The following is a 25,346-nucleotide window of genomic DNA, read 5'->3' on the forward strand; positions in this document are numbered from 1 at the left end:
CAATGACAAATTTACAGTGAACTCCTTACAGAAAGCTGTGTTTATTTCTTCAGTGTGAATTCTGAGAAGTAGGTCTTGTAGTACTTTTGAGGCTTATAGTACACTAGAAGCCCAGTGCATGAAAATTCTTGCTAAGGGGTGGGGCTAAGGGGACTGGGTGCTGCCATCTTGTGGCTGTGGGCTCTACCATCTTAGAGGGCATTATATTCCCTCCTTATTGGCTCTGGGTGCTGCCATCTTTGAAGGTGTGGCATTCAATTAGCATATTCCCTCTTCATTGGCTGTGGGCGCTGCCATCTTTGAGGATGTGGCAACCAATTAGCATATTCCCTTATTGGCTGTGGGCACCATCATATTTGAGGGTGTGGCCATAAATTAGCATATTCCCTCCTTATTGGCTGTGGGTACCACCACCTTTGTGATGGCTCGAGGGTCAATTAGCATATTCCCTCTTTATTAGATAGGATGGTGCCTTTCAAGAGGGTTTGTTGAACCCTCGAACATGAGGGTGTTGATTCTTCCATAGCTTCATGAATCTTGGAGAGCATAGCTTTATCATTCTATATTTATTTGCCAAGCAGAATGGTTATTATACTGGGGATGGTAGAACCAACACAATTCCAAATTAACTGAAGTAGAAATACATTTTAGAGGCTTTTATGCCTTTAAATCCCCAGATTCACAAAAGGCACATCCCGAGATAAGGAAGAACTTAAACAGTTGCCGGGAAACCCACAAGTACTTTGAGGACAGCAGCGCTGTCTTTAACTATCTGAAGAACTGAATGCATAAAAGGAATTCAATTCAAATTTTTATAAATTCAGGTGGAAACTTAGACTCTACTGGTAAAGGTAAGAGAAAAGAAGGTTTCAACTCACTCTGACAAACAGGTACTCGATTTTCCCAGGCAACAGTATTGCCTACGATGCTGCAATAATTAGAAGTTTCACCAATGAGTTGGTATCTAGAGGCAAAGAATAATACATGTTACATTCTAGTGTCCCTGCTTAGATTGTTATTTACAAGCGACCACCATATTGAAGAATTCATATCAATAATTTCCTTCTGTCAAACTATCAATTTCTCTAAAAATCTATCAATTTTATGTCTGTATTGGGATTTGTAAATTTTCTCCTTTATACCTTCTAAACTGGATGGAATCTCTCTTCTTTATCAACTTCAGATACATTTTTATGTAAATTTAAGGTAAATAAGATTCATCAAAGTAGAACCAAAAGAAATCCAAACAGAACAAAGATAGTTGAACACTAATCTCATATTTTAAATATTAAAGGCAGAAATACTTAATTAGTATGCCCCAAACTGTTTAAAGTGTGCCATAAAATTTGGAAATTTTAATGGCATTTATATTTCCTTCAAGAGAAGCTCTGTATAGAGATAGAATGCTGGGCTGGGCCATTCACGAGAGTTGGTATAGCTAGGGCCAAACTTGATACTATTACAAATTAAGACAAATAATATCAAATAATTGTCAAGTGTTATTTGGTATAGTTGGAACAATGCCATCTCTCTATATAAAAGCCTAAGCAACCATCTGACTGTTCGACCAGTAGCTATGACACACACTGACCACCAGGGGGCAGATGCTCAGTGTACAGGCATAGAAACATGGAACAGAGTGATGAATCTCAGAGGGAAGGAGGAAGGCAGGAGGGTGGGAAGAGATTAACCAAAGATCTTATATGCATACTAGAGGCCTGGTGCACGGATTCATGTACTAGTGGGGTTCCTTGACCTGGCTTGTGGGGATCAGGACAAAACCAACTCTCTCACATCTCCTGAAGGATCCTGAATTGCAAGAATGAGCAGGCCAGGCCGAGGGACCCCCACCAGTGCACAAATCCATGTACCAGACGAATCCATGCACTGGGCCTCTAGTGTGTTTATATATACATATATACATTCATATATGTCTATATATGTATGTATACATGTGTGTATATGTATGTATACACACATATTTGGCAATGCAAGCTATGTGTGTATATGTATGTATACACACACACACACACATATATTTGGCAATGCAAGCTTTATTCAAACAGCAAAATAAGCCAATCAGAGATAAATGTAAAGTGTGACAGCAGTGGATGTTATATAGTTGTTGGGTAGATTCTCTCCTCCTTTTGTAAGTTTTAGTTCCAATGAAAACTCAGCCTCTGAGCCTTACAATGCCATTCTGGTTTCCTTCATTCTTCTGGCTCTGCTAAGTTCTGGATGTATCCCTGCTGCCGGTGTGAGTGAAGGTGCTCTGCTGGGCTGATTGATATCACTAGATGGGGAATGGGGGATGTCCATCCCTCGAGACAAAGAATAAACTCTCTGGCCTGTTCTCTGGCTTTCTAGTGAGGATGAGCTTCTCACTTCATATGTGTTGGTGCCAACAGGAGGAGACATTTATCTAGACTGTCTTTTGCTGCTGGGTAGAGGACCAGGAGACATGGGCATGGGAGGTTTCTCCGAGATACCACCCAGAATAATCTGCTATGGACACAGCTATTCTTTTCTGTGGACCTGCTGCCTTCATGGGTGTGGGACATGGGTGTGGGACGTGGGAAGGACAGCCTCCCTCCATCCCTGATTTCTGCTTATGCTGCTAACATGTGCAGATTGCACCACCATTGCCACTAAGCATGGGTCTCACTACTATGTTCTACCTGGCTCCCTCTTTCCCAGTCCTATGACCAGAGAGCTGCTCTCTCTCTCTCTCTCTCTCTCTCTCTCTCTCTCTCTCTCTCTGGATCTCTCTCTCTACCTATTGCTACTTCCTGCTTATACTCCTTTCCAGCACAGCAGCCAGTATGAGAGAAAGCCTACGAACTCACAAGTTATGTCATTCTTTAAGTTCTTTGGTCCTTAGACCACCCACCTCTTTCCAAATTTTGTGTTCCTTTTAATGGTTGCATTTGAACTATTTCCAGGTTATTATTTAATTATATGTACAGAGACAGGCAGGGAAAAGTGAGTCTTCCCGTCTTGTCCTGAAACTGGAGGCTGCAGTATTAACTCTTTAGAAGCTGGTTATAAAAGTCAATAGCTTTTCATTGTAGAAAAAAATGGGAAAGGTACAGAAAAATGACCAGGAGGTCACAGTTCGATTTCCAGTCAGGGCACATGAGTGGATTGTGGGCTGGATTCCCAGTAGGGGATGTGCAGGAAGCAGCTGATTAATGGGTCTCTCTCATCATTGATGTTTCTCTCTCTCCCTTCCTCTTTGAAATCAATAAAAATGTATTTTAAAAAAATATATAGGATTATGCATAGGAAAAGATAAAAAAAAAAAAAGAAACTCCAGGGAATAAAAAACATAAAATTCAAAATCGTGCTTACTTCTGGAGAGGTTTGTGGTGGTGGAGGAATGAGAATTGGGAAGGATACACAGGAGGCTCCAAAGGTACTAGTAATATTTCTTAAGGTGAATAGTTTACACATTGGAGCTCATTTTATTGTTACCGCTATTTTAATTGTTCACGTATATTATTTTGTATGTATTTTAAGTAAGCAAAAACAAAAACAAAAAACAAAACAAAACAAAAAACAAAGCAAAAGTTGAAGCAATCTCCCTACTTCTTTCTTAAATGGGATGCCTCCCCCAAAGATATGCCAAGAATATGTCCACAGCATGATGCTTGCACTGCGAGCGCTTCTGGAGAGGTGCTATTGCAATTCTATCTGCCCATTCCTCACACTTGCTCCATCCTCCAAACAAATCACTCCCACTTCCCCCTGAATCCACCATCCCCAGCTCTTGTGGCTTTGCGGGGAGAACATATTTGTGGGTCAACCAGTGTTTGTTGCATTTGCTTCTGTAGAGAGCTGGTCCTCCCATCTAACGAATTCTTCACTTGTTTCATGTGCATTAATATGGTGTGCAACAGGCACCTCCCTCCCCACCCCACCCCCATTCTCTAGATTTTTTTTTTCTATTTTTGAAATATATGCTTAATCCTTTCAAGGGTATTTCCACTTAGAAATCCTATTGGTTTGTGTGAACGGATAGGTAGTTTGACTCTCCTCTCTAATGCTATTGTTTAGAAATAGGTGTTACAATTTTTGGACTGTCACCCTTCCCCCACCCCCACCCCCCAAATGCTACTGCAAACTCACCCTTCATTACAAGAATAATGAATAACTGCTCCAAACTTGGCTTCTCCATTTATTTCCATTTTGCCATTTATGGGTTCTGAAGGAGTTTCACATGATTTACCTATGGGAAAGAAGCAGAAGTTGAGGACTGGGGTAGAATTCCTTGAACTTCTCTTAGTAAAGACCCAATGGGGCTGTAGCTTACTGAAGAACATTTGTAGTCCTACAGATTGTGCCACATTGGGGAATTTCATAAGACCATCTCAAAATCAGCCACCTACTAAGCACCACTTTCTTTTTTTCTTTTTTTTAAATTAAGGTATTATATGTGTACATATTTTACCATTGCCACCCCCACTCCCATACATGCTCTCACCCCCCAGAGTTTTGCATCTATTGGTTATGCTTATATGCATGCATATAAGTCCTTAGGTTGATCTCTTACCTCCCCCATATCTCCCTAACCTTCCCACTGTAATTTGACAGTCTGTTTGTTGCTTTACTGGCTCTTTATTTTTTCGTTCATTGTTTTATAATGTTCTTTATTATCTAAGCACCACTTTTAAAAAGACCTCCCCTCCAGCTCTATCTAATCCTCATCTCATGCCTTGCAGGAAAATGTAAACTTTATTTGTTACCAAAGTGTTTACTCTGTGATTCAATCAGTGTAATGGTCTCAGAGTCAGGGCTTTTGTTCTCACTTTTTTTTTCCCTTTCCTGAGTCATATATCAGTTTCAGTTGTGAAAATGGCAGGTGCCTAGAGCAGTGGTGGGCAAACTGCAGCTGGTGAGCCACATGAGGCTCTTTGGCCCCTTGAGTGCGGCTCTTCCACAAAATACCATGGGCGGGCACACACGAACAGTGCGATTGAAACTTTGTGGCCCATGCGCAGATGTCGGTTTTCAGCTCTCAAAAGAAATTTCAATCATTGTACTGTGGATACTTGTACTGTTGACTAATGAGTTTGCCGACCATTAGCCTAGTGAATGGAGATTTCCCCTCTCATGCCCTATAATGACAGTTTCTTATGAAATGAACTTTTAATGAAGGTGCCAGGAATTCAAAGCAGTAGGAAGATATGACCTAACCACTCTCTCACCTACTAATGAGGCAAACTTACAAGTCATAGAGGTTTTCATTCCCAAACTTGAACAATTGCGTCAGTTCTTAGGGGTGTTTCACTGATACAGAGGAGTTCTCAGTCCAGTTACTTACGTGGACAGTCTAGAGGGCTTGACCAGTCTGAGTTTCTTAGGCAGGTGATATAGAAAACTCTCCTCTGGTAACCAGGGCGGCATTTATACTGCAAAGATGTTCCAATGGGAAACTCCACCTCATCAGTCAGTCTTGTAGGCATGGCAGATTCTAAACGTTTTGGAGCTTGACATTGACCTGAAGACCAAGATCACAGGGACATCAAAGTCAAGGAGGGAACTTCGATTCCACCTCCAATATGTTTCATAGATGCGATTGAAGAAGAAAATGAACACTTTAATACTGGTAAAAAAGATTGCTTCCCTTAGCAGGAACTTTAGAAACGAGTTTTTTAAAACAGCATCTATGCAGTTTAAAAGTTCCCGTTATTTTGAAGGCCATTAGGATATATTTATATCTATACCAATACACATTTATATCTAATCTATATCTATTTCATCTATCTATATCTCTAATCTATCTGTTCTTTCTCTGAAGGAAAAACTAATTCATAGCTTCACATTTTAGTCAATCAGAACATTCTTGCTTCATTTATCCCATCCTCTTGTATAATAAGCAGCATGCTTGCATTTCACCATCTATCTTCATTCGCAGTAGACCACCCAGACCTAAAGAACAACAGCCTCTTCTCTGGCCTTCAGTAGTGTCACAACTGTTAAAAGATGTTGCCAACCAAGCTCAACAACTAAGCTTTATAAGGGCCTATATTTTATAATGCATATCTTGAATTAAATATTAGACTCAGTCACTTCTTTCTAAAGGTTTAATTTAAACTAATAAAAATACCATTTCGAGTTAAACAATCCTATATAATATAAAAGGTTAATATGCAAATAGACTGAATGGTGGAACGACTGGTTGCTATTATGTGCAGTGACCACCAGGGGGCAGATGCTCAATGCAGGAGCTGCATCCTGGTGGTCAGTGAGCTCCCCTGGGGAAGTGATGTTTAGCCAAAAGCCCTGAGCTGGGCTCATGTCTGGTGAGCACAGTGGCGGAGGCAATAGCCTCTTCCTCCTCCACAGCAGAGCTAAAAATTTCCGACGGCTGGCTTAGGCCCAGACTGTGAGAGGAATGTCTGACTGCTGCTCTGGGGATTAGGCCTAAGCCATCAATTGACATCACACGAGGGCTCCTGGACTGTGAGGGGGGCAGGCTGGGCTGAGGGACACCTCCCCACACACTCATGCATGAATTTCATGCACTGGGCCTCTAATGTTATTACATTAGAAATAGAAGAAATATCTATTAGAAAAGTATTTTACATTAGAAATAGGTTCTCTTCTGTTTTGGTTAATCTTCCATTTCTTTCTACACACCTTATTACTTAATTTAAATAATGGAGGGTAGATTGAGACCAATAAATCAATTACTCAATTTTACTAGGCTTTAAGTAATCAACTTTTAAATTTATTGATTTGTACTTATTTTTATTTTACCTTTCAAAAAGTTTATTGAGGAAAAATCAAGATGGTGGTGTAGGTAAACAACTAATCTGCTGTCTCACACAATAATTTCAAAACTACAACTAAAAGACAAAACGTCTATCACCCAGAACCACAGGAAAGCTGGCTGAAAGAGAAAGGAGCACAAGCTCTGAAAAGCTGAAAAGCCTAGGTACAGAGGCACGCGAATCGGGCTGGTGGTGGGCAACTGGGTGTGTGGGGTTTTTTTTCAACCCAAAGGGAAACAAGCTCCCAATCACTTTGAAATCCAGTTTCTGGGGTCACGCAGGAGATCCAGACGTCTATGGGGAGAAGCTGGTCTGTCGGCCATTGGGTCTAAAAATGAGGGTGACTTTTTTGCAGAGGTGTGCGCAACAATCATTGTTTACTGCACTGGAGCGTGGGGACACGGGGACTTGGAAACTCAGGGACATGGAAACGTGGAAAGGCAGAGATGGCTGACGGCAGCCATTGCTGTTTGCCACATCCCAGCCTAGTGATGTCCTGAAACTCCGCCTGCCCTCAGGCCCCGGCCCCTCCCCCCCCACACACACATTCTACAAACCCACCCAAGCTCCACACAGCTGCTTTTGCATATAAATGGCCTATATTGTGGCAGCTTACCGAAATAAACTGCAGCTCTTGCTCCAAAACCACCAAATCCCAAGCAAAGAGGAGAAAACTGTAGTTCTTGTGATAGCTCCTGCTGGATAGCCTCAGACAGTAGCTGAACTGCACCCCATTGGAGATCTGGAAACTAGTGTATCTAGTGGTTGGTATGAGATGACAACAGATTTCAACTAATCTCATCAGGGATACATTCAGGAGACAGACTCAGTGAGCACCAAAGCGCTATGAGAACAAGTCCTCCCCCATAAACGTGTCTCCAGCATAGCAATTCTCCCATTATAGACACAGCAGGTCCTCACAGCCAATTGGCCTGGAGGTCAATTCCTCCCAGTGACACCAACAACAATTAAGACTTAACTACAACAAAGGTGTACACATGGTCCACAAAGGGGTGCACCAAGAATGTCCACCTCAGATAACTGGGAGGCTGACCCACTGAACCATATAGGACACCTTAACACATAAAGCCACCCTACCAACTCAGGGAAGCAGCGAAAATGCCGAGAAAAGGAAGGAGATCTCAAACAAAAGAAATGGAGAACAAAAGACTGGATATAGAGTTCAAAACCACAGTTATAAGGTTTTTCAAGAATTTCCTAGAAAGGGCTGATAAATAATGAGACCCTCAAGGATATGAAAAAGAAATTAAACCAACTAGAAATTAAACAAACACTGACTGAAATAAAAAAATATTATACAGATTCCCAACAGCAGACTAGAAGAATGCAAGAATCAAGTCAAAGATTTGGAATACAGAGAGACAAAGGACACTCTTCCAGAGAAGCAAGAAGAGAAGAGAATCTTAAAAGTTGAAGATAATGTAAGAAGCCTCTGGGACAACTTCAAGCATACCAACATCAGAATTATGGGATGCCAGAAGAAGAAAGACACTGAAAACCTATTTGAAGAAATAATGACTGAAAACTTCCCCCACCTGATGAAAGAAATAGACTTACAAGTCCAGGAAGTGCACAGAACCCCAAACAAAAGGAATCCAAAAGAGGACCACACCAAGACACATCATAACTAAAATGCCAAGAGCAAAAGACAAAGAGAGAATCTTACAAGCAGCAAAAGAAAAACAGTTAGTTACCTACAAGGGAGCACCCATACAATTATCAGCTGATTTCTCAACAGAAACTATGCAAGCCAGATGGGAGTAGCAAGTAATATTCAACAAGTGAATCTAAAAGTCAAGTGAATTAAAAAGTCTGAGGAACAGAATAAACTGGTGAATATAATAGAACCAGGGGCATAGAATGGGAGGGGATTGATAATTCTGAGGGGGAAAAGGGTATCTGTGTGGGGGGTATGGGAAGAGACTGGACAAAAATCATATACCTATGGATGAGGACAGCGCGGGGGGGGGGGGGGGGGGGAGTTAAAGGCAGAGGGTGGAGTGGGGACCAGGTAGAGGGGAGCTAGGGGGGGAGAGGAGGAAAAATAATTGTAATAATCTGAACAATAAAGATTTATTTAAAAAAATAAATAAAGATACTTTTACTTCATTTTCAATTATGCTGGGAGCTCAAAGCTGAAATACCCCATTGTAATGAGCTTGGATAATAGGACATGTAGGCTAAGGACATCAGAGGATGATATTACAGAAATGCCATTCACTGTTCTGCAGTTCTCTTAAGGACTTTTGTGACTTGAGTGCCAGAAATCTAGCTCACCTCCAAATGATCTATAAAATGCAGCTCCCAAAGCACATTGCCTTTCATGTAACAGCTTTTCCTAAGTATGTTATACAGTCTTTTCCCTAAATAGATTTTTGGTATTATATTAGACCCATGTAGACTCACTGACAGTGAGACTTCTACCTTTCTTTCATCCTGATTTGAAAGAATATCCCATGCTATATTGATAGAAATAGAGCCTTAATTCTCCATTCATTACCACACCTTTCTGACACTAAGGGTCTAAGAGTAGAAAGAAAAAAAAAAGGCACACAAAATAAAGACATTTTGATTATAGGTGTCCACCAATCTGGAGAATTGTTAGAATAACAAGACCAGTAAAGACTCCTTTTCATCAAGTTCATTTTCTAAAAATGCATTCCATTCAATGGCCTGACTTAGCCTTTAAAGTCTCTCAGTGAAACTATGGATGCTCACTCTAGGCGGTCATGCTCCAGCTCTCTGACATACTTATGCAACTGCTCCTTAGTGGCCTGAGTCTGACTTAAATCATCATCATCATCTTCTTCTTCTTTTTTTAAAAATATATTTTTATTGATTTTGTAAAGAGAGGAAGGGAGAGAGACAGAAAGTCAGAAACACCGATGAGAGAGAGTCATCGATCAGCTGCCTCCTGCACACCCCCTACTGGGGATATGCCCACAACCAAGGTACATGCCCTTGACCAGAACGGAACCCGGAACCCTTCAGTCCCCAAGCCGACACTCTATCCACTGAGCCAAACCGGTCTCGGCTTAAATCATCTTCTAATTCTAAGACCTGCTTGTAGCTCAGTGCATATTCTAGTTTCTCCTGTAATGCTCCCACTTTATATTTCAGCCTTTGGTTTTCAGCTTCCAAGTCTCTATTTCTTTGTTCAGCTGTACTCATTGTGCCTCCAACTCTGCTCCTAATTCTCTGCTTCCTTCCTGAAATTCAACTAGCTTATTCCGAGCTGCCTGGAAGCTTCGTTTATACTTTAAGGACAGTTCCTTCCAATAAGCAATTTCCTCCTTTAAACTTGAAAAATCTGGCTTATCTTCACCATCCATGATCAAGAAAGCCTCCATCATATGAAAAGCACATATTCACCACCACCCAATGTCTCCGCTCGGCTGGCCTCCCGAGTTCCACCATTTAAAAAAAATTTTTTTTTTTACTTTTTTGTATGAAATTTATTTGTGTGAATTTTGGGGGAGAGGGTAAGTATCCTTTCACTTTCTCTCTCTCTCTCTCTCTCTCTCTCTCCCTCTCTCTCTCTCTCTCTCTCTCTCTCTCTCTCTCTCTAAGAGAGATCATGGATGGTGAAGATAAGCCAGATTTTTCAAGTTTACCAATAGAGGCGAGAAAGCGTAATTCCCTATGCTTATCTCATTGGTGTAGAAGCAGTACCCATGGCTGCAAAAATGGCCTCCCCAGAAGCAATACCCTGACTATCAAAGGCCCCTCTAAAAGTAGAAAATTTTTAAGAAATAATGAGTTCTTGTAGTTCTTTTCCTTGTCTGTCATATAACCCCAAAAGACCATATGTTTATATTTAAGGATCAGTGTAAAATTCTAAATAACTGAATACATGGTTGGCTGTCTGACTAAATTGTCAATGGTGGTGGTCAATATGCAAGAGAATCACTGAGACCCTACAAAATAATATTCTGATTCAGAAAGAAGGGGCGGGGACAGGAATCTGCATTTAAACAGGCTTCCCAGGGGATTCTGATGCCGGTGGTCCACAAGCCACTTTGAGACCTACTGAGTTTTAAGGAAATGGCTGGCACGGAGACACTGTTTGTTTGATACTGGAAATGGATGAGATAATGGAACGAGTGCTGCCAGTACATGTTATCAGGGCCTCAAATTCTCTGGCACCAGCTGAAGAAGGCATCATTGAAATCACACAGTCTTGTATGATGGAAAACCTCAGACACATGTGGTCCTGAATCCATTACATTCAGTCTGAGGTCTTCAGGTAAATTCCAGAGAAAGGGATAACTGAATCGCATTTAAGAATTATTTACAGCTCTTCAAAACAAGAACAACGAGGCTATTATTTTACTCTTATGGAGACGAGGGTTTCCTTGCTTGAGAAATGTACCCTCAGTAATCCAGATTTGGAAAGCATGCTCAAAGAGGCGTTGCAGCCTAAGCCTGTTTGGCTCAGTGGATAGAGCGTCGGTCTGTGGACTGAAGGGTCCCAGGTTTGATTCCGGTCAAGGGCATGTACATTGGTTGCAGGCACATCCCGGTAGGGGATGTGCAGAAGGCAGCTGATCGATGTCTCTCTCATCGATGTTTCTAACTCTCCGTCCCTCTCTCTTCCTCTCTGTCAAAGATCAATAAAATATATTTTTTAAAAAGAAAGAAAGAAAAAAAAAAAAAAAAAGAGGCCTTGCAACTGAGCCTGGAAGATGAAGTGAACCTCGCACACTAACCAGTGGGCCTCCTAGTTCCTCCCACACTATGTTCCCGGAAAGCCAACCTTTTAGCCTATATTTAGCTCCAAATTAGAAGATGGAAAACTCAGCAGTTCAGAGAAAACACAGACAGAAGCTGCCAGTTGGTGATCTTGCACTGACATGTCTTTTGTCACCTGAGGGATCTACATTCCCTTCAAAAGGTATTTAACATCTAACAAACACCAGACACTTCCAGATGCTTCTGATATTGCTAAAATCAAAACAGATCTACAAGACATTTCAGACATACAAAAACTCGAGCTCATGGAGTTTGTCTTCTATGAAAGAGTGACAGACAATAATAAAAGAAGTAAACAATAACTTTGAAGGATGTTGATAAAAGTTCTGGGGGAGAGAAGGAGAGCAGTATGGTGAGGAACAGAAAGTGTCAGAGTTTCTACATTAAATAGTTATCAGGGAAATTCTCACTGAGAAGGTGACCTTTGAACAGGAGATTGGGACCACAGAATATATTTTTTGCATCCTACATATATCATATCATGACTATATTCTCATTTAACTAAATATTGACAATATTACTTAATACTTATATTGCATGCACAGTTTAAATAATGTTAATGTAACCATCATTCAGATAAAAAAAAAATTAAACATTGACAATAAAAAAATAAAAATAAAAATAAAAAGTGTATTGAGCTTATTTGCTGAGTTTAAAAATAAATTTCTGAAGATGGTAACTTAGATTTTTTTTATTTTCAGCTTTACATAATTTCTGAAATAAGCATTCATATTATTTTATTCTGAGGATAGACTTAGCTGTATTCTCAAAGTTTTGATGTGCCATATTTTCAGGTTTCTTAAGTTTAGCTTTCTTAAATGTATTGGGGTGTCATTGGTTAATAAAATTATATAGGTTTCCAGTGTACAAATGCATTTTTCCAGCTCAAAATGTTTGGTAATGGCCATGGTGATTTCTTCACTGACCCATGGCTTAGTTAGCAATGTTTTGCATAATTTATAAACATTTGAGAAAATTTTTAGCTGCAGATTTATTATCAAGTTTTGAAATTTATTGACAATTGTATGTCTCAGCATATCATCAACTGATGTAACTGTATCAGATGTATTTTTTTAAAGGTGTATCTGTGGTAGTGGGTCTAGTGTCTTAGGTATGCCAGTGAGGCCCAATTAACAATTAATCATATTTGCTCAAATATTCTAGATACTTACATTGTATATTATATATAAATAGAATTTTAAAGAAATGGAATAGAGATGAAATAAACATTATCAATGCTTTACTAATCATAATATAATGTGATCATTTACTAACATTTGAAGAGACAAAAATACAGTTACGTACACTGAGTTTCTCTGTTAGTAATGGTGGATATAAAACTATCTATCACCTAGTTGCTTAATACTTTCTACATTTTTCCTTTTATCAACCTTTGGTCAGTTGTGATGAGACTGACAGTGTTTCTCTGACAACAAGCTTGTGTATGTGTTTGTGTGTCTGTGTGTGTGGGAGTGTTGTCAGGTGTGCTATTTCCGTACTTGCTTGAGTTCACCGTATTACAATTATTTCACTCAGTGTTTCTGTGCAAGACAATTCTGAAGTTACCTGTCCAATGGTGAAGGTTACATTAGGTAAAACTAAGCAATGGACACCATACACACCTTCTCATCTGAGCATCTATGTGTGTAAACTAAAATATGTCACAAAACATAGAAGCAAACTGGAATGCCCCTCCTTTTGACCTTGCATGTCCACACAGCAGGGGACAAGAGTGAGAGCTGACCTGAGGGCCAGGAGAGGGCAACAGAGACTGCTCTACTGAACACTAGTAATACTCCTGAGTGTGCTGCTTGGTATATAAATCAAATATCCCTATGAGTCATCCTGTACAGCTGATTTTTTGGATTCCCTCCTTACGTGCTGCTTAAGCTATGCTCCTTCCACTCAGTCTTTTCTGATCATTGAAGCTGAGATGGCTCCATTTCAGACCTCCTGTGGCTTTGAGGTTTTGTGTGGCTTCCTAGACAGGGTCTCTTAGATCTGCAGAGGGATTTCTAGGTTCTAAAACATTACCACATGCACTACCTCATGCAATTTTTGCAAGAGCCCTCTCAGATAACAACATGTCAAATATGCTCATTTTATAGTCATGGACGCTGAAAGTTAGGGATGTTAACTGACCTGCTGGATCCAAGACCGCCACTTGGTATGTAGCAGACACTGGACAAACCAGAAGCTGGGTCTCCTAATGATAAAGATTTCATAAAACCTCACCCATAGGTCTATATGAATCCACTTTGGAGGCATGGCTCTCCCAGACTTCTTTTCAGCTCCAAAGTGCTATGACATTCAGCATCCCATCAACAGTCTCTATCTAAATTACTTTGGCAAGTAAATCACTACTTAGCTTACAACTCATTAGTCAACAGAGCCAAATATCAACGGTACAACGATTGAAATTTCTTTTGAGAGCCAAATTTCTAAAACTTAAACTACATAGGTAGGTACATTGTTATTAACTTAATTAGGGTACTCCTAAGCTGGCCTTTGCTAAACACTCAAGGGGCCAAAGAGCCACAGTTTGCAGACCACTGGTTTAGGCTGTTTCACAGCTGGTGTGATCACCTTCGTAAAATAACGTGGGGGCAGTTAACAGTGTCTGAGGTTGTTAACAGCGGGAGGCTATAACAACATTCCAGTAAGAAGGGAGCCGGGTGGTCACGAGGTCCACAGCAATAGCTAAGCACTGACAACAGCTGCCTTCACTTACTGGGGACACTTCTCTTCTGAAAAGAAAACCTTAGGTTCCATTACATTTCCTCCCCAACGGGTTACTTTCTGATTAACCCAATTTCTCTAAGAACACAGGACTACCAACTTTTCTAAAAACCTGTTTTTTCTTTTCCCATGGGAGAGGGCGCCACCCAATAACCAACGCAAAGTGTCTACTAACAGGGAAGAGCCAAGCTCAGCTGTCCAGCAGACGCACGGCCAACAACCCAGACTGTCACTCTAACGGAGATGTGGCCCACGGGCCCAAGCCACTAGAAGGTCTTCAGGGAAAGCCAGAAATAAGAAGTGAAGGGCCCTCATTGAAGTTGTTTACCTAAAGTACGGGTGTCGAACTCAATCAGAGAAGGGGCCAAAATCTAAAATCCAGCCTAAATCGCGGGCCGAATGGTTTACTGAACAGTCATAAACTGACAATGTCATAAACTGACAGCGGAGTGCAGTGATGACAGCGCGGTGCGGGCCACATTGCAAGGCCTGGCGGGCTGGATTTGGCCTGCGGGCCTTGTGTTTGACACATGTGACCTAAAGCCAAGAAAGGGAGGAAGGAAGGAAGGGGAGGCATGACCTCAAAATGTCCATAATAGTTATCATGGGCTTATTTTTTCCCCAAACACACAGCTAAAATGGGCCCACACTTCCAAGGTGCCTTCTAGGGGAGGCCAGCTGCGCTAAGGGTCCTGGGGCGTCACTAGCTCTCCTAACCCTAAGTGTCCTGCCAGGAACATGCCCTCCTGTAGCCGCTCAGTGCCTTCTTGTTGATGATGGAGGTGCTGTGGGCTGAATATTGGCCTGACGCAGGGCAGATTTTGGGTGAAAACTGCACTTCCAGGTAGTGCTGATCCCAACACCCCCATGAGCAACGTGCAGAGCTAATGGCTGGAGAACGGAAATTGAGTGACCTGCTCTGGGTTGGACCCCTAGCATGCATGCTCTATGCCATTTAGATAACAATCCCCCGAGGTAGGGCTATGGTGTTCCCATTTCACAGAAGAGGAAGGGGACGCGGGCTGGGGTAGTCACTTCCCTCACAGTTAAGAAGTTCCCAGGAGTAGAACCCAGGCTGGTGGGATTCCCAGACCTCTCCCTGGCACCAGGATCCGCGCCCCTTCTCACCCAGCCAGGCTTGGCTAACAAGGAGGGCAGGGACTTCATGCTTAAGGTGATCAGACGTCCCGCTTTTGGCGGGACAGCCCCGACTTTTAACAATTTGTCGGCGTTTTAAAAAATTTTGGAAAATAAGGACTTTTTTTTTTTTTTTTTTTAAACGCCGATGGACGCGGGACAAATTGTTAAAAGTCGGGACTGTCCCGCCAAAAGCGGACGTCTGGTCACCTTCGCGGCACCACCTGCGCATCTGCGTTCTCCCTCCCCTGCGCTGGGGACCGCGTGGGACCCTGCAGAGGGGAACTGGCTCTAGCCCGAGGCCAGGCAGGTCTGAGGTCACAGAGGGCATCGCCCTCTCGCAAGATGAGCCCCCCTGAAACGAAACCCCAGGATCCGTGGACCCCGCGGGAGCCGCTCCCCACGCCCGCCCGCCCGCATCTCACCCCAGGCAGCCGGCAGCGCGAGCAGCACCAGCACCGCCGGGAGGGCTCCTCCGGAGCCGGAGAGGGAGGGCGCTGGCGGCCGGAGAGGCTGCTCCCTGCTCCTCCGAGTTCGGGCTCCCATCTTCCCCGAGCTCCCGAGCTGTCACCGATGTTCCTTCTCGGGGAGCAAATCCAAGTCACTAGAAAGCACAGCTCAGAGGCCGGAGACCAGAGTTCAGGAGGCGCGCCCAGGATCTGGGGAGCGCAGCTCGGGTTGCGGAACCAAAAGCTTTTGACCACAGCTTCCCCTTAACGGGCGGGGGCGGCCATGCCCGCTCCCAATTTGCATTGTTTCTGACGAGTTCGGCATCCAAAGTCCACCTTCAGGTCCCCTGTGAACACCGGGTCGCCGTCCAGCAGAACTTCCGTGGCTCTGGGTGGGTAAGTCCAGGCGGCGGTTTCTCCCGGTTCCACTCCCTCCTGCTCCTGCCTGACCTGTGCTCTTTGCAAAAATGGGCGTGGGTGGGTCAGCTCCTTAAATGCCAGCTGTGTGTGTGGACAGATGCAGACAACAGGCACAGAGTACAGGGACGATGAAGAACCGATTTCTCTGTGTGGAATTGAGATATACCAAGCCGCTGAATGATTTTTTTTTTTTTTTTTTTAAAGAGAGTGACTGAATCAGATATGAATTTTTTAAAAATATAATTCCGGCCGAAACCGCTTTGACTCAGTGGATAAAGGTCGGCCTGCGGACTGAAGAGTCCCAGGTTCGATTTCGGTCAAGGGCATGTACCTTGGTTGCGGGCACATCCCCAGTGGGGGCCGTGCAAGAGGCAGCTGATTGATGATTCTTGCTCATCGATGTTTCTAACTATCCCTCTCTCTTCCTCTCAGTAAAAAAAATAAATAAATAAATAAAAATTATATATATATATATATATATATATATATCAATAAAATATATTTAACTGTATATATAATTTCATCTGTAATAGGGAGACTGGACTGGGTAGTTTTGGTGGTGGCCGTGGCTAGATAAAGTGGGCAATTACACGATATTGGAGGAGAAATGAACACCACTTTTGCCTTGCACTTTGGTTACTTCCTTTCTGAAAGTGAGTGGTGAGAAAAGCAAAATCAACTAATTCACCCCAGGATTCTAAAGGAATGGTTTTGCCATTTGTTGGAGTGAAAAAATCAAGGGTGGGACATAATTTGGAGCATGGGGCTAAGAAGGATGAGAGAAACGGATGTGTCTGGCAGACTGAATAACAGCTCCTCCAAGATGCTCAGGTCCTCATTCCCAGAACCTGAAAATCTGTTACCTGATGTGACAGGAGGTTCTATAGCTGTGCTCACACTGAGGAGCTTGAGATGGGAGATTCTCCTGGGTCAGTGGTCTGCAAACTGCGGCTCGTGAGCCACATGCCGTTTGTGAGCATGGTTTGGCGCTCTGTTGACTAATGAGTTTGCTGACCACTGCCCAGACCACTGCCCAGGGTTATTTGGGTAATGTAATCACAGGGTCCTTGTTAGAGGGAGGCAGAGGGACCCTGGGTGAGGGTGATGACTGAAGCAAAGGTTAGATGCTGCCAAAATCAAGGAATGACAGCCAACTCCAGAAGCTGGTAAAGGCAGGCCAGGAATTCCCTGCCTGCGGAAGGCACCAGTCCTGGCAACACCGAGGTTTTAGCCCTGTCAGACTCTGTATGGACTTCTGTGCAGAACTGTGAAAGAATAAACCTGTGTCATTTTAACCAGCAAGGTACATGTGACAGCAGTGACAGGAAACTAATATGGAGGGAAGAGAGGGTAGCTGGATGGAAAAAAAAAAAAAAGTATAAAATAGCCGGGACCGGTTTGGCTCAGTGGATAGAGCGTCAGCCTGCGGACTGAAAGGTCCCGGGTTCGATTCCAGTCAAGGGCATGTACCTTGGTTGCGGGTACATCCCCAGTGGGGGGTGTGCAAGAGGCAGCTGATCGATGATTCTCTCACATCGATGTTTCTAACTCCCTATCCCTCTCTCTTCCTCTCTGTGAAAAATCAATAAAAATATTTTTTTAAAAAAAGAAAAGAAAAAAAGTATAAAATATTTTTGTTTTGTTTTGTTTTGACTGAGAAAGCCTTGGGTATGGGACAGGTGGAGTATATTGAGGTCCCGGGGATGTGGGAATGTTCTAGGAAAAGCTTGGCAATATAGGTAGGGTGTTGATTATGAAGCTAGATTTCCAGAAAAACTTAAGAAGAGGCCTTTTAAAAAGAAAACATTTAACATTTTTTTGTATATCACTGCACTAAGGACCCCTTGGGGGATGTCCGCCTGTCAGCTTAGGCCTGCTCCCAGCTAAGCCAGCAGGTGGACATCTCCTGACTGCAGGAGGGCACAGGACAGGCTGAGGACCTTCTGCCCCCCACCCCAGTGCAAAAATGTCATGCACTGGACCTTTAGCTAAAAACAATAATTTGAGAAAGGATTCATAGGTTTTACCAAACAGGCAAAGAGAAAAACCTGTATCCAGGATACCTACTCTTACTTTAAAGATGGCTCCTTTCAAATGGACCACTGTGATGCTGCTAGGAATCCCTACTATATTTGCCTAGTCCATTTATCATACTCCCAAGTGGCTGTTTCATATTTTTCATATTGACACTGACTGGAGACGTCTCCTATATCATTCCCAATTTCTGTTCATGCTTTTGCTGCTTTTCTTCTGCGAAAAATAGAAGCAATCCAAGAGAATTTCCACAAACTTCTCTCATCACTTTCCCCCAAGGCCTGTATCTGGCCTCTGTAGCTTCCTTCTCTCCTATTTGCATGGTTATCCTGTTCACACGGTTATCTAAGGCTCACCTCTATAGCAGCATAGATCATCCGCTCTCACTTTTTCAAAAACCATCACTCCAGGAATTCTCCTCTCTTTCTTCGTACCACTGTTTCCCCCTTTCTTACAGAGCTTACCTTAAGCATGCAGATATGTCATTTCTCTAAAACAGCACGCACGGTCCTTTGTTTTCCTCCTAATGGTCCTTTTGCTTGGAATACTTTCTGACTAGATATCTGTCTGTTTGGTTACCTCCCTCAATCTTTAGCTCAAGTGTGACTCTTTAAGGACGCCTTCATTGGCCTGTCCATTGAACTTTCTTCCCTCTTTCACTGATTTAGATCATTTAAAATATTGTACTTTTGTTTGGTTTTATTACTATTTGGAAATCTGCTTATTGTCTCTCTCCTCAGTAGAATAAAGGCTACACGGGGACTACCATTTTATCACTGTTATATCCCATGACCTAAAACATTCCTTAGCACGCCAAAGGATGCACATGATTATTTGTTGAATGAGTGAGTGAAGTGATTGAGGGAGCTATGGTTAACTATTTTCTTAGGTAGAGCAGTTGTAAAGAGAAGGGTCCATCAATCCTACCCCAGCTCCACCTGTGGGCAGGCAGCTCAGGCCTCGCCATCTGCTGATTCACTGCCCTGGCCCCAGGAAGTGGTTCAGTTGGAGACATGTGACTTTTTTTTTTTTTTTTTTTTTTTTTTTGACAAATTAGAGCTAATGAAGGGACTTTTGAAGTTATTAGAGAGCTCTCTGTGCTAGAATGCTAAGCTGACAAAGTGTGTGTTTGACCTTCTCAGCAAATACTTTTCCTGACAAGGCCAAACACAGTTTTTAGGGAGTGTCCACCACAGAATGAGGCCAGCATGGAAAAGCAAAACCAGCCAAAACCAGTTTGGCTCAGTGAATAGAGCATCGGTCTGAGGACTGGAAGGTCCTGGGTTTGATTCCGGTCAAGGGCATGTACATTGGTTGCGGGCACATCCCCAGTAGGGGGTGTGCAGGAGGCAGCTGGTCGATGATTCTCTCTCATTGATGTTTCTAGCTATCTATCCCTCTCCCTTCCTCTCTGTGAAAAATCAATAAAATATATTTTTTTTAAAAAGAAAAGAAAAGCAAAACAGAGAGTGGAAGAGGATGTGATATGAATGTTTTCCTGTTTTAACTGAAGCCAGCAGTACCCGTAATCTTTTCTGTCATGTGATGCAATAAAATGTTGGTCTAAGCCAGTGTGAGATAAGATTTCTGTGACTTGGAGATAAAATGGGTTCTAGCTCAATCAGATTGGCAGGTGGGAAGGAGCCAGCGACGAGAGAGGGAATAACTGATGGAGCCATGTCCTGGAAGAAACAGGGAGGGGGGAAAACAGTGCAGTCTGTGAAAGTGGTCAGTGGAATGGATGGATATAGATAAGCTTAGAGGTGGAGGGAGAGAAAATTGAGAGAGATACCGTGTGATGTTTTCATCTGCTAAGTGAAAGATGAATAATGGAAGTGATGGTAGAAGAGAGTAGATGGTCTGAAGTGCATGAACAGAGAGTGTGGGGAAGTGAAAATTGCACTCTGAATGAATAATGTATGTTGAACAACATCTCACCTCTGGCTATATATCCAACCGAATTGAAAGCGATGTCTTCAGAAGGTATTCACTGCACACCTGTGTTCTAAGCAGTGTTATTTCCACCAGCCATGAGGTGACAACAAGCCAAATGTTCATTGACAAATAAATGGAGAAACAAAATGCATACACATGCAATGATTTATCTAGCCTGAAGAAGAAAGTACATTCTGGCACATGTTACAACAGGGATGAACCTGGAGCACAACATGCTGAGTGAAATACATGTGTCACACAAGGAAAATACTGTATGGTTCCCCCTATATGAGGTACCTAAATTAGTTAAATTCACGGGAACACAAAGTAAATGGTAGTTGCCAGGAACTGGAGGACAGGGGGAAAGTAGAGTTTTTTTTTAAAGGAAGTAATGTTTAATTTTTATAGCACAGCAAAGTTCTAGAGATCTATTGCACAACAATGTCAACATACTTAACACTTCTGAACTGTACACTTACAAAAAGGGGGTTCTGATGAAAAATTTTATGTTATAATACTTTTTACCACAATTTTAAAAAACATGCCAAATAGCATGTATAGTCTGAGAGGAGATTGGGAGAGTAAATATTGGTAGCCAGTAAGCAGGGTTTTATTTTCTCAATAGATTAAATGCTGGAGCAGAGAAAATCAACAGCTGGATTTAGAGAGTGGCCAGAGAGAAGAGGGTTGATGATGCGCTGGAGGAAGCTAATAGTAATGGAAGAAAAATTCTTTTTTTTTTTAACTTAAAATTTAAGCTGTTTATTCAGAGATGTACTAATAGAACCATTGGTATTGACCAAACACAAAATAGATCTTTTTCACCCTATGATTTTGTCCAGAAGATAAATGCCCTCAAGGAAAATTAGCAATAGAATTAAGCTAGCACAATTGTGGCTAAAGGAAGAAATGACTTTTCTTTAATATGGACAATGTTTGTTTTAATTTCTGTGCAACATTTCCTTTTGCTTTGTTCCAGGCATAATCACTCTACAAATACCTCCAGAGAGCTGGCTGTGTGCAGGAGAGCACAGTGGTTAGGAGTAAGTTGAAATGCAGGCTCCAACCTGATTTCAGATACAACTTCCTTCTTTTGCCAAGGTACTTGACTTCTTTAAGCCTCAGTTTCCTCATCTGTGGAATGAAAATAATACCTGACTCCCTAGAGTTGTTCTGAGGACTGACTGAGATACCTCTGTAAGCAGTTGGCATAAAGACCTATTAGTACATGAAGATAATGATGATGATGATGATGATGATGATGATGGTGACGATGATGATGATGACGATGACAACTAATTCTACTGTCAAGAAGTCAGCAGATCTTCTGGAAAGGGGATGTCTGAGCGATGCCAGTCCTGGACCAGCCGGCCCTTGCCGGCTGGGAGTTGTGTTGTATTCTCTGCTCTGCATGGCCTTAGGCAGGTCCTCCCTGGGCCTCTTTTGCTTCAACCATAAAACGAGGCCCCTTCCTTCAGAGTTGAATGGCTCTAAAGCAGCAAGAAGCAGACTTCAATTCTCCCTCTCTGGCTTTCCAGCAGCTGGTGGCCTCTGACAGTTCCAGGCTGGGGATGAGGTCCGGCATGACAGGGCTAAGACGGTAATGGGGTTGGGGTTCTGTATGAGGATTTCCAAGAAGAGAGGGGTAGAAACAGAGGTTCTCAGCAGTCCTGAGCATGTCCTGGGGCGTGCTGACTCTGGAAAGGCTTCAGGGAATTCTGTTACTCCAAGCTGGCAAAATGGTGGCCTGAAGAGGTGAGTCAGCCAAAACCAACAGATCATTTCCTCTGCATCTTTCCTATTTTCTCTGTAAGAGAAATTCTTGAGGATGAGGAAATAAGATTGTGATTTAAGACTTTGGCCAAAAAAGCCCCCAAAGTGGTGGTATCTAGAATGAATACATGTTTAATCACAAACTCTAAAACCCTATGATTGTATTCAGGAGTTCATTGAATCCAGAAAAATACCATATAAGGCACATTTCTTAAAGATAAAATTTATTCTAATAACAAATGTACATATTATTAAATGACATTTTACAAGCAACCAGAGCTTCTGACAAAACTGCCAAGGAAACACCCAAAGTATAAATTGTACACCAAAACGTTACAATTAAAACTTGACTCTCTTAACTTAAAAAAAAAAATTGTGCAAATTAGAATTACTGAGTGATTGAGGAAAGGCAAATAAACCAATAAATTCTGCCAAAAAAAAAAAATCAATAACCAAAGGCAATATGTTGTGAGAAAAATTCAAGCCAAGTGAAAAAAGAAGTGAAATGTTTAATCATATCTGAGGAGGAGACTACTATTACAGTAAAATTGGACTTCCCAACAAAGTTATGCGATCGTAACCACATACAACGCTTCATACTTAGCTTAATTAAAACCGCACTATCACCAAAAGTATGTGGTAACAGTAAGTATGCTGATTACAAAAAAGGAAGAGTCTGCATATAAAGACAGTTCAGTTCAGTGCCTTCCTAGAAAAGGTGACTCCTCAGAGCTATGTAATTGCTTGTAGCCAAAGCCTGGCTCCAGGCACATCCCAGGTGAGGCTTCAGAAAGTCCTTGAAGAGCAGGAGGTGGTGAAACTGGGCTCCCGTCTTTCTCATCAGGTGAGCGCTCCTTGTGCCGCTTGAGAATAAGTGCAAATAGGAAGCTACAGCTTAAGAGATCATTTCAGTGAGGTGGCACCCGTGCAAAGAGGCTTGCTGATAGATGGTTTCTTTCCAACCCGTGTTCATCGGGATTCCAAGCAAGAAGAATTCCTGGTGAGAAGGCAGCATGGAGAGCATTGGTACGAACCAAAGCTTAAATAATGGAATGTTAGCATTCTCTGTATAGACCAATTGTAAGCGCTAGAACCAATAGAACATCAAGCCATGGTTTCATCCTCATTCATTCACACACGCATTGAACAAATGCTGATGTACTAGGTTCACTGTGGATTGCCACAGGTTTAGATTTAGAGGTCCCTCTGGCATGCCCCCTCCCCCCCTGTTTTCCTCGACCACCTTCTTCTGACTCACCAGCAGCATATAAAGGTTTCTTGCTCCACTGCCACAGCAGTTTTTCTGTATCTTGCTTATGGAATATATTCTATGAGTGTGTTATTTTTTTATTTTACTATATAAGTTCCAAGAGATCAGAAGTGGTATTTTTATTTTATAGTTTGTGTGGGATAAAGCTGTTTGAAGTCAGCTCGAATTCTACCCTTGTCAATTAATGACCCAAACCTAAGTTCAAACTGTCAGCAAATCCTCCGATCACGGTGCTAAAAACGTGTGCAGAACCCGCCTCTTCCCACCAGCTTGGTGTAACCACTCACAGCTTAAGCCTGGATAATTGTGATAGAGTCCTCAGTGACTCCCCCTTTTCCCGCACTTGGCTTCTTACACTCTGTTCTTAACATAGCAGTTAAGATGACCATTAGCTTTTCCACTTAACCATTCCAATGGTTTCCAGCTCAGAATAAACACCAAGTCCGTTCAAAGACCTAGCACAGTGGTCGGCAAACTCATTAGTCAACAGAGCCAAATATCAACAGTACAATGTTTGAAATTTCTTTTGAGAGCCAAATTTTTGAAACTTAATATAGGTAGGTACATTGTTATTAACTTAATTAGGGTACTCCTAAGCTGGCCTAAGAGCCACACTCAAGGGGCTCAAGAGCCACATGTGGCACTTGAACCGCAGTTTGCCGACCACAGACCTAGCATACTGATGAATCATCCCTTACCTCCTCCCCTTTCTCTTTCTGATTTCATCTCTGCCACTTTCTCCCTTGGTCTGTCCATAGTAAGCCACATGGCCACTGTGGGCACACAACACCTTATGATCTTTGCACTTACTGTCCTTTCTCCCTGCAATATGCTTCCCCCACATGGCTGGCTCCTTACTTCATCCCATCTTTCCTCAAATGCCATTTTCTTAACTGAAGTCTTCCCTTCCGACTGCCCTGCCCTCCCTATCCCCTTCTCCTGCTTTATTTGTGTTCATAATACTTACCATCTTCTTATTTACAGTATTCTGAATCACTTTGCTATTTAAGTATTTGTTGAATTGATAGATGAACAAAAAATAACAGGAAGATTAATTGGCAACATAGTCTAATTATGTTAATTTCTATGCAAGATTTAAAAACTGCAATAGAATAAATACTTAACACTGTGCTTATTGATGAGTAGAATTTGAATAACATTTTGACATAGAAATTAATTAAAACATTTTAATTAAATACCTTTTTTTTTCTAGTTAGCTTGCTGGGTTGTACGGATCAATAGAATATACTTCTCGTGTTTCTAAGTGAAGATCTCCTTCTGTGGGGCTTTTGTTTGTATAATAATTGCTAAATGGAAGAAGGAAGAAAAAGTAAAATCTTTACTCACAGGCCATGGTTACTATAAAGATGTAACAGTTGTTTTCTTTACATAACTCCCAACACATGATAAGTACTTTCATGGATGATACTATTTTTTTAAATATATTTTTATTGATTTCATAGAGGAAGAGAGAGATAGAAATATCAATGATGAGAGAAAATCATTGATTGGCTGCCTCCTGGAAGCCCCCTACTGGGGACCCAAACCACAACCCGGGCATGTGTCCTTGACCGGAATCAAACCCAGGACCCTTGATTCCACAGGGTCAATGCTCTATCCACTGAGCCAAACCAGCTAGGGCATGGATGATACTACTTTATTGTCCTAAGCAACTTATGAAATAATCACTATAATCCTCAATTTTGGAAAGGCCCATAAAAATGAAAGATTTGCTAGGTTGCCAAGTGCCCTGGTCAAAAGTTGATGTAGCATAGCTTTACTTTAGATTCAGGACTCTCAATGACTAATAACTATGACTCCCTGTTAGAAAAATAAATAAAATCAAAGCTATTTTTTTTTAGGACATCATCATAGATTTGCCTTTGGGGGACATAATCTTCAAATCAACTTAAAAGGAAAATCTTATATTTGATGTTTAAAACATAGTCATATACCACTGAAAGCTTTAAATGATTTTAAGTGAATATTTTTATTTTTCTTCTTTGAAAGCACATGTACTTTGCTGTGCTTCTAAAACCA

At 41.9% G+C, this 25,346-nt stretch overlaps 2 protein-coding genes across 19 annotated transcripts in view; both read right to left on the minus strand.

The window, feature by feature from the left end:
* Positions 1-16,301, minus strand: part of CR1 (complement C3b/C4b receptor 1 (Knops blood group)) — a 60,860-nt gene extending 44,559 nt beyond the window's left edge. For both annotated transcript variants that reach the window (XM_084865292.1, XM_084865291.1), the window contains exons 1-4: positions 15,851-16,301; positions 5,324-5,500; positions 4,129-4,228; positions 879-964 (exon numbers count right to left, since the gene is read on the minus strand). In XM_084865292.1, coding sequence (XP_084721418.1) covers positions 879-964; positions 4,129-4,228; positions 5,324-5,500; positions 15,851-15,971 — 484 coding nt within the window. In that variant the 5' untranslated portion in view covers positions 15,972-16,301. The remainder of the gene's footprint in view (positions 1-878; positions 965-4,128; positions 4,229-5,323; positions 5,501-15,850) is intronic.
* A 4,218-nt stretch (positions 16,302-20,519) lies between these two features.
* CR2 (complement C3d receptor 2) overlaps positions 20,520-25,346 on the minus strand; it is a 34,474-nt gene continuing 29,647 nt past the window's right edge. For 4 of the 17 annotated variants that reach the window (XM_084865286.1, XM_084865284.1, XM_084865283.1 and 1 more), the window contains 2 exons: positions 24,506-24,613; positions 20,520-23,033 (listed from right to left, as the gene is read on the minus strand). In XM_084865286.1, the coding sequence (XP_084721412.1) occupies positions 24,520-24,613 (94 nt within the window). In that variant the 3' untranslated portion in view covers positions 20,520-23,033; positions 24,506-24,519. The remainder of the gene's footprint in view (positions 23,034-24,505; positions 24,614-25,346) is intronic. The other 13 variants (XM_084865288.1, XM_084865287.1, XM_084865289.1 and 10 more) reach the window with 6 other exon arrangements.

The sequence above is a fragment of the Pipistrellus hanaki genome, assembly GCF_964339955.1.
Source record: "Pipistrellus hanaki genome assembly, chromosome: 18".
Lineage (NCBI taxonomy): Eukaryota > Metazoa > Chordata > Mammalia > Chiroptera > Vespertilionidae > Pipistrellus > Pipistrellus hanaki.